This window comes from Terrapene carolina, unplaced genomic scaffold, assembly GCF_002925995.2.
Source record: "Terrapene carolina triunguis isolate 2854851 unplaced genomic scaffold, T_m_triunguis-2.0 Scaffold47591, whole genome shotgun sequence".
Lineage (NCBI taxonomy): Eukaryota > Metazoa > Chordata > Testudines > Emydidae > Terrapene > Terrapene triunguis.
In genome coordinates this window covers 1-9,053 of record NW_020711942.1, presented here as the reverse complement: position 1 = coordinate 9,053, position 9,053 = coordinate 1, and the positions used below count along the sequence as shown (strand labels likewise).

General features: G+C 46.0%; 2 protein-coding genes across 2 annotated transcripts; both read left to right on the top strand.

The window, feature by feature from the left end:
- Window positions 1–482: 482 nt before the first annotated feature.
- LOC113405652 (myosin heavy chain, skeletal muscle-like) lies at window positions 483–3,132 on the top strand (the record flags this gene model as incomplete). Its single annotated transcript, XM_026646879.1, is given in 6 exon segments — window positions 483–503; window positions 787–925; window positions 928–1,094; window positions 1,192–1,395; window positions 1,544–1,675; window positions 3,097–3,132. Coding segments are annotated over 6 exon segments (699 nt in total), but the record flags the coding sequence as incomplete, so codon positions are not given.
- A 2,537-nt stretch (window positions 3,133–5,669) lies between these two features.
- LOC113405651 (myosin heavy chain, skeletal muscle-like) lies at window positions 5,670–8,334 on the top strand (the record flags this gene model as incomplete). The annotated part of the gene is given in 6 exon segments (XM_026646878.2): window positions 5,670–5,705; window positions 5,989–6,127; window positions 6,130–6,296; window positions 6,394–6,597; window positions 6,746–6,877; window positions 8,299–8,334. Coding segments are annotated over 6 exon segments (714 nt in total), but the record flags the coding sequence as incomplete, so codon positions are not given.
- Window positions 8,335–9,053: the final 719 nt, after the last annotated feature.

Genomic DNA, 9,053 nt, shown 5'->3' with positions numbered 1-9,053 from the left:
GACCCCTTTGCCCTTCATGTTATTCTCCCAGGGGATCCTGCCCATCTGTTCCCTGAGGGAGTCAAAGTCTGCTTTTCTGAAGTCCAGGGTCCGTATTCTGCTGCTCTCCTTTCTTCCTTGTGTCAGGATCCTGAACTCGACCATCTCATGGTCACTGCCTCCCAGGTTCCCATCCACTTTTGCTTCCCCTACTAATTCTTCCCTGTTTGTGAGCAGCAGGTCAAGAAAAGCTCTGCCCCTAGTTGGTTCCTCCAGCACTTGCACCAGGAAATTGTCCCTTACACTTTCCAAAAACTTCCTGGATTTTCTGTGCACCGCTGTATTGCTCTCCCAGCAGATATCAGGGTGATTAAAGTCTCCCATGAGAACCAGGGCCTGCGATCTAGCAACTTCTGTTAGTTGCTGGAAGAACGCCTCGTCCACCTCATCCCCCTGGTCTGGTGGTCTATAGTAGACTCCGACCACGACATCACCCTGTGCAGGTGGATTTGGAAGAGGCAGAGGTGAGTTCATTTGATATATCAAAGGAAGAGAGGAATATTCTGTGCAGGGTTCTGGACTTGCACAGAACATTTATGTGGGTGACCATTGCTAATACTCCCTAATCAGATCAGTGCGAGAATAAGAACATAAGTGATCGCTCTCCTGCCATCCATCTCCACCCTCTGACAAACAGAGGCTAGGGACACCATTCCTTACCCATCCTGGCTAATAGCCATTAATGGATCCTGAAGAATATTGTTTTCCTGAAATTTAATTTTTGCATTATTACCCACTCTCCTAAAGGCAACTCTTGAGCATGAAGAGGCCAAAATTCTCTGTGTTCAGCTTGAACTGACCCAAGTGAAATCAGAAATTGATAGAAAGATCATTGAGAAAGATGAAGAAATCGATCAGTTAAAGAGGAACCATCAAAGAACTGTGGAACCATGCAGAGTGCTCTAGATGCAGAAATACAGAGCAGAAATGAAGCCCTGAGGCTAAAGAAGAAGGTGGAGGGGGATCTGAATGAAATGGAGATCCAGCTGAGCCATGCCAGCCGCCTGGCTGCAGAGGCACAGAAACACTTGTGGAATGTCCAAGGAGTGCTCAAGGTCTTTGATTTAACTCTCCAACGGATACTTTTTTTATGAATCAGACAAACAGTAGCCAGCATGCTCAGTAACAAAATCAACTCTTCTTTATATGTAGGACATGCAACAGCACTTGGATGATGCTCTCTGAGGCCAAGACGACCTGAAGGAGCAGGTGGCCATGGCTGAGCGCAGAGCTAACCGGATTCAGGGTGAAACTGAGGAGCTAAGAACAGCTCTGGAACAGTCAGAGAGGAGCAGGAAAGTGGCTGAACAGGAGCTCATGGACACCACTGAGCATGTGCAGCTCCTGCATACTCAGGCAGCTCACATTGCAGGGCTATACACATTCCTGGTTCTACAGAAACACCGAGTAATAACCAATAATAATTCCAGGATCTTTCCATATCCTTTCCCAGGACAAAGGATCAGAGACTCAAGAGCTACTTCACTCTCTCTCTCTTTTGTAGAACACCATCCTTATGAATACAAAGAAGAAGCTGGAAACCGATATTGCCCAAATCCAAAGTGAGGTGGAGGAGGGCATTCAAGAGGCAAGAAATGCTGAAGAGAAGGCAAAGAAGGCAATCACAGATCTAAATGTTTCATTTCATTTACTTTTTTTACCGTTTAGCGTTTGCTCTGTGTGCTGTGAGATAAAGTGTGTGGTGTCAGAGTCTAGATGAGAGATCTGTCTGCAGCCATGTATAAAGATGCAGGGGGTCACACGGGGCAGTGGGGCTGGTGTGCGAGGGATCAGTGCAACCTTTAGCAGTTTCACAGAATCATAGAAATGAAGGGCTGGTGGGGAACTCAAGAAGTCATTTAATCTGTTCCCCCCAATGAAAAGATTAAGTAAACCTAGCCATACCTGACAGGTGTTTGTCTAACCTGTTCTTAAAAACCTCCAATGATGGAGATTCCACAACCTCGCTAGGTAACCTGTTCTAGAGCTTCCTATCCTTATGGTTAGAAAGTTTCCCTAATATCCAGCCTGAATCTCCCTTGCGGCAAACTAAGCCAATTATTTCTTGTTCTACCATCTGTGGACATGGAGAACAACTGATCATCATCTTCTTTACAACCTTTTACCAGTTTGAAGGCTGTTATCATGTCCTCCCTCAGCCTTCTCTTCTCTAGACTAAATTCAAGACTTCCTTTCAACCTTTCCTTATAAGTCATGTTTTCTAAACCTCACATCATTTGTGTTGCTCTCTTCTGGACTCTTTCTAATTTGCTCATATTTTTCTTAAAGTGTGGTGCCCAAAGCTGGACACAGAACTCCAGTTGAGGTCTCACCAGTGCTGAGTAGAATGGAACAATTACCTCCAATTTGTGTGACTGTGTAAGAAATAAAACCCAAATTGAGTACCTGGTGAAGCTCCTAAGCAGCTAGCCCTTGTTCTGAAGTTAGTGGGCGTGTGGAGCTTAGGTATGCAATTATTGACCTAGCACTTGTGTGAGACACAGCCATTCCTACACGTACAGCTCAGAACTTCATGGAATTTTGTATTGTACTTTGTAACTTTAGAGTCAGTTCTTTTCAAGTGTAGCTGTACTGCTCACTAAGGCCTATTATGATATATTCCCTGAATTTCCCTGGGGATAGTCTGAGCTTTGGAGACCAAAATGGTAGGCTGCACACACGCTAGTTTTGTTTTAAATAACATTTATATTGTTTTAAATCTTTTCTGCAACCTCAAAGGTAACCACAAAAGTTGTCCGTGTCTCTGCATGAACAATGTATGCACATATACAGTACACACATATTGACATACTCGACACACCCTGTGAGTAGAGTCCATTTGATTGTGCAAATGCCTTGCTTCCATTATCGGACTGTAGCATCCCCGCTCTATCCCATTGCAGGTGGAAGGTCACAGTAATAAGCATTCAGCAAGCAGCTAATAAGGTAACAGGAATCCTGTGGCTGGAGTCATAAGCAACCCCTCAGACTGCCCGTATCTTTGTATCTGTTTGTCCGAGTCCCTTACTGAGTTCATTGTGTGGTTTACCTTTCAAGGCAGCCATGATGGCGGAGGAGCTGAAGAAGGAATAGAATCATAGAATATCAGGGTTGGAAGGAACCTCAGGAGGTCATCTAGTCCAACCCCCTGCTCAAAGCAGGACCAATTCCCAACTAAATCATCCCAGCCAGGGCTTTGTCAAGCCGGGCCTTAAAAACCTCCAAGGAAGGAGACTCCACCACCTCCCTAGGTAATGCATTCCAGTGCTTCACCACCCTCCTCGTGAAATAGTGTTTCCTAATATCCAACCTAGACCTCCCCCACTGCAACTTGAGACCATTGCTCCTTGTTCTGTCATCTGCCACCATTGAAAACAGCCGAGTTCCATCCTCTTTGGAACCCCCCTTCAGGTAGTTGTAGGCTGCTATCAAATCCCCCCTCATTCTTCTCTTCTGGAGACTAAACAATCCCAGTTCCCTCAGCCTCTCCTCATAAGTCATGCACTCCAGACCCCTAATCATTTTTGTTGCCCTCCGCTGGACTCTTTCCAATTTTTCCACATCCTTCTTGTAGTGTGGGGCCCAAAACTGGACACAGTACTCCAGATGAGGCCTCACCATTGTCGAATAAAGGGGAACGATCACGTCCCTCGATCTGCTGGCAATACCCCTACTTATACAGCCCAAAATGCCGTTAGCCTTCTTGGCAACAAGAGCACACTGTTGACTCATATCCAGCTTCTCGTCCACTGTGACCCCTAGGTCCTTTTCTGCAGAACTGCTACCTAGCCATTCGGTCCCTAGTCTGTAGCTGTGCATGGGATTCTTCCGTCCTAAGTGCAGGACTCTGCACTTGTCCTTGTTGAACCTCATCAGGTTTCTTTTGGCCCAATCCTCTAATTTGTCTAGGTCCCTCTGTATCCGATCCCTACCCTCTAGTGTATCTACCACGCCTCCTAGTTTAGTGTCATCAGCAAACTTGCTGAGAGTGCAGTCCACACCATCCTCCAGATCATTAATAAAGATATTAAACAAAACTGGCCCCAGGACCGACCCTTGGGGCACTCCGCTTGAAACTGGCTGCCAACTAGACATGGAGCCATTGATCACTACCCGTTGAGCCCGACGATCTAGCCAGCTTTCTATCCACCTTACAGTCCATTCATCCAGCCCATACTTCTTTAACTTGGCAGCAAGAATACTGTGAGAGACCGTATCAAAAGCTTTGCTAAAGTCAAGGAATAACACATCCACTGCTTTCCCCTCATCCACAGAGCCAGTTATCTCCTCATAGAAGGCAATTAGGTTAGTCAGGCACGACTTCCCCTTGGTGAATCCATGCTGACTGTTCCTGATCACTTTCCTCTCCTCTAAGTGTTTCATAATTGATTCCTTGAGGACCTGCTCCATGATTTTTCCAGGGACTGAGGTGAGGCTGACTGGCCTGTAGTTCCCCGGATCCTTCTTCTTCCCTTTTTTAAAGATGGGCACTACATTAGCCTTTTTCCAGTCATCCGGGACCTCCCCCGATCGCCATGAGTTTTCAAAGATGATGGCCAATGGCTCCGCAATCACATCCGCCAACTCCTTTAGCACCCTCGGATGCAGCGCATCCAGCCCCATGGATTTGTGCTCATCCAGTTTTTCTAAATAGTCCCGAACCACTTCTTTCTCCACGGAGGGCTGGTCACCTCCTCCCCATACTGTGCTGCCCAGTCCAGCAGTCTGGGAGCTGACCTTGTTTGTGAAGACAGAGGCAAAAAAAGCATTGAGTACATTAGCTTTTTCCACATCCTCTGTCACTAGGTTGCCTCCCTCATTCAGTAAGGGGCCCACACTTTCCTTGACTTTCTTCTTGTTGCTAACATACCTGAAGAAACCCTTCTTGTTACTCTTAACATCTCTTGCTAGCTGCAACTCCAAGTGCGATTTGGCCTTCCTGATTTCACTCTTGCATGCCTGAGCGATATTTTTATACTCCTCCCTGGTCATTTGTCCAATCTTCCACTTCTTGTAAGCTTCTTTTTTGCGTTTAAGGTCAGCAAGGATTTCACTGTTAAGCCAAGCTGGTCGCCTGCCATATTTACTATTCTTTCTACACGTCGGGATGGTTTGTTCCTGCAACCACAATAAGGATTCTTTAAAATACAGCCAGCTCTCCTGGACCCCTTTGCCCTTCATGTTATTCTCCCAGGGGATCCTGCCCATCTGTTCCCTGAGGGAGTCAAAGTCTGCTTTTCTGAAGTCCAGGGTCCGTATTCTGCTGCTCTCCTTTCTTCCTTGTGTCAGGATCCTGAACTCGACCATCTCATGGTCACTGCCTCCCAGGTTCCCATCCACTTTTGCTTCCCCTACTAATTCTTCCCTGTTTGTGAGCAGCAGGTCAAGAAAAGCTCTGCCCCTAGTTGGTTCCTCCAGCACTTGCACCAGGAAATTGTCCCTTACACTTTCCAAAAACTTCCTGGATTTTCTGTGCACCGCTGTATTGCTCTCCCAGCAGATATCAGGGTGATTAAAGTCTCCCATGAGAACCAGGGCCTGCGATCTAGCAACTTCTGTTAGTTGCTGGAAGAACGCCTCGTCCACCTCATCCCCCTGGTCTGGTGGTCTATAGTAGACTCCGACCACGACATCACCCTGTGCAGGTGGATTTGGAAGAGGCAGAGGTGAGTTCATTTGATATATCAAAGGAAGAGAGGAATATTCTGTGCAGGGTTCTGGACTTGCACAGAACATTTATGTGGGTGACCATTGCTAATACTCCCTAATCAGATCAGTGCGAGAATAAGAACATAAGTGATCGCTCTCCTGCCATCCATCTCCACCCTCTGACAAACAGAGGCTAGGGACACCATTCCTTACCCATCCTGGCTAATAGCCATTAATGGATCCTGAAGAATATTGTTTTCCTGAAATTTAATTTTTGCATTATTACCCACTCTCCTAAAGGCAACTCTTGAGCATGAAGAGGCCAAAATTCTCTGTGTTCAGCTTGAACTGACCCAAGTGAAATCAGAAATTGATAGAAAGATCATTGAGAAAGATGAAGAAATCGATCAGTTAAAGAGGAACCATCAAAGAACTGTGGAACCATGCAGAGTGCTCTAGATGCAGAAATACAGAGCAGAAATGAAGCCCTGAGGCTAAAGAAGAAGGTGGAGGGGGATCTGAATGAAATGGAGATCCAGCTGAGCCATGCCAGCCGCCTGGCTGCAGAGGCACAGAAACACTTGTGGAATGTCCAAGGAGTGCTCAAGGTCTTTGATTTAACTCTCCAACGGATACTTTTTTTATGAATCAGACAAACAGTAGCCAGCATGCTCAGTAACAAAATCAACTCTTCTTTATATGTAGGACATGCAACAGCACTTGGATGATGCTCTCTGAGGCCAAGACGACCTGAAGGAGCAGGTGGCCATGGCTGAGCGCAGAGCTAACCGGATTCAGGGTGAAACTGAGGAGCTAAGAACAGCTCTGGAACAGTCAGAGAGGAGCAGGAAAGTGGCTGAACAGGAGCTCATGGACACCACTGAGCATGTGCAGCTCCTGCATACTCAGGCAGCTCACATTGCAGGGCTATACACATTCCTGGTTCTACAGAAACACCGAGTAATAACCAATAATAATTCCAGGATCTTTCCATATCCTTTCCCAGGACAAAGGATCAGAGACTCAAGAGCTACTTCACTCTCTCTCTCTTTTGTAGAACACCATCCTTATGAATACAAAGAAGAAGCTGGAAACCGATATTGCCCAAATCCAAAGTGAGGTGGAGGAGGGCATTCAAGAGGCAAGAAATGCTGAAGAGAAGGCAAAGAAGGCAATCACAGATCTAAATGTTTCATTTCATTTACTTTTTTTACCGTTTAGCGTTTGCTCTGTGTGCTGTGAGATAAAGTGTGTGGTGTCAGAGTCTAGATGAGAGATCTGTCTGCAGCCATGTATAAAGATGCAGGGGGTCACACGGGGCAGTGGGGCTGGTGTGCGAGGGATCAGTGCAACCTTTAGCAGTTTCACAGAATCATAGAAATGAAGGGCTGGTGGGGAACTCAAGAAGTCATTTAATCTGTTCCCCCCAATGAAAAGATTAAGTAAACCTAGCCATACCTGACAGGTGTTTGTCTAACCTGTTCTTAAAAACCTCCAATGATGGAGATTCCACAACCTCGCTAGGTAACCTGTTCTAGAGCTTCCTATCCTTATGGTTAGAAAGTTTCCCTAATATCCAGCCTGAATCTCCCTTGCGGCAAACTAAGCCAATTATTTCTTGTTCTACCATCTGTGGACATGGAGAACAACTGATCATCATCTTCTTTACAACCTTTTACCAGTTTGAAGGCTGTTATCATGTCCTCCCTCAGCCTTCTCTTCTCTAGACTAAATTCAAGACTTCCTTTCAACCTTTCCTTATAAGTCATGTTTTCTAAACCTCACATCATTTGTGTTGCTCTCTTCTGGACTCTTTCTAATTTGCTCATATTTTTCTTAAAGTGTGGTGCCCAAAGCTGGACACAGAACTCCAGTTGAGGTCTCACCAGTGCTGAGTAGAATGGAACAATTACCTCCAATTTGTGTGACTGTGTAAGAAATAAAACCCAAATTGAGTACCTGGTGAAGCTCCTAAGCAGCTAGCCCTTGTTCTGAAGTTAGTGGGCGTGTGGAGCTTAGGTATGCAATTATTGACCTAGCACTTGTGTGAGACACAGCCATTCCTACACGTACAGCTCAGAACTTCATGGAATTTTGTATTGTACTTTGTAACTTTAGAGTCAGTTCTTTTCAAGTGTAGCTGTACTGCTCACTAAGGCCTATTATGATATATTCCCTGAATTTCCCTGGGGATAGTCTGAGCTTTGGAGACCAAAATGGTAGGCTGCACACACGCTAGTTTTGTTTTAAATAACATTTATATTGTTTTAAATCTTTTCTGCAACCTCAAAGGTAACCACAAAAGTTGTCCGTGTCTCTGCATGAACAATGTATGCACATATACAGTACACACATATTGACATACTCGACACACCCTGTGAGTAGAGTCCATTTGATTGTGCAAATGCCTTGCTTCCATTATCGGACTGTAGCATCCCCGCTCTATCCCATTGCAGGTGGAAGGTCACAGTAATAAGCATTCAGCAAGCAGCTAATAAGGTAACAGGAATCCTGTGGCTGGAGTCATAAGCAACCCCTCAGACTGCCCGTATCTTTGTATCTGTTTGTCCGAGTCCCTTACTGAGTTCATTGTGTGGTTTACCTTTCAAGGCAGCCATGATGGCGGAGGAGCTGAAGAAGGAATAGAATCATAGAATATCAGGGTTGGAAGGAACCTCAGGAGGTCATCTAGTCCAACCCCCTGCTCAAAGCAGGACCAATTCCCAACTAAATCATCCCAGCCAGGGCTTTGTCAAGCCGGGCCTTAAAAACCTCCAAGGAAGGAGACTCCACCACCTCCCTAGGTAATGCATTCCAGTGCTTCACCACCCTCCTCGTGAAATAGTGTTTCCTAATATCCAACCTAGACCTCCCCCACTGCAACTTGAGACCATTGCTCCTTGTTCTGTCATCTGCCACCATTGAAAACAGCCGAGTTCCATCCTCTTTGGAACCCCCCTTCAGGTAGTTGTAGGCTGCTATCAAATCCCCCCTCATTCTTCTCTTCTGGAGACTAAACAATCCCAGTTCCCTCAGCCTCTCCTCATAAGTCATGCACTCCAGACCCCTAATCATTTTTGTTGCCCTCCGCTGGACTCTTTCCAATTTTTCCACATCCTTCTTGTAGTGTGGGGCCCAAAACTGGACACAGTACTCCAGATGAGGCCTCACCATTGTCGAATAAAGGGGAACGATCACGTCCCTCGATCTGCTGGCAATACCCCTACTTATACAGCCCAAAATGCCGTTAGCCTTCTTGGCAACAAGAGCACACTGTTGACTCATATCCAGCTTCTCGTCCACTGTGACCCCTAGGTCCTTTTCTGCAGAACTGCTACCTAGCCATTCGGTCCCTAGTCTGTAGC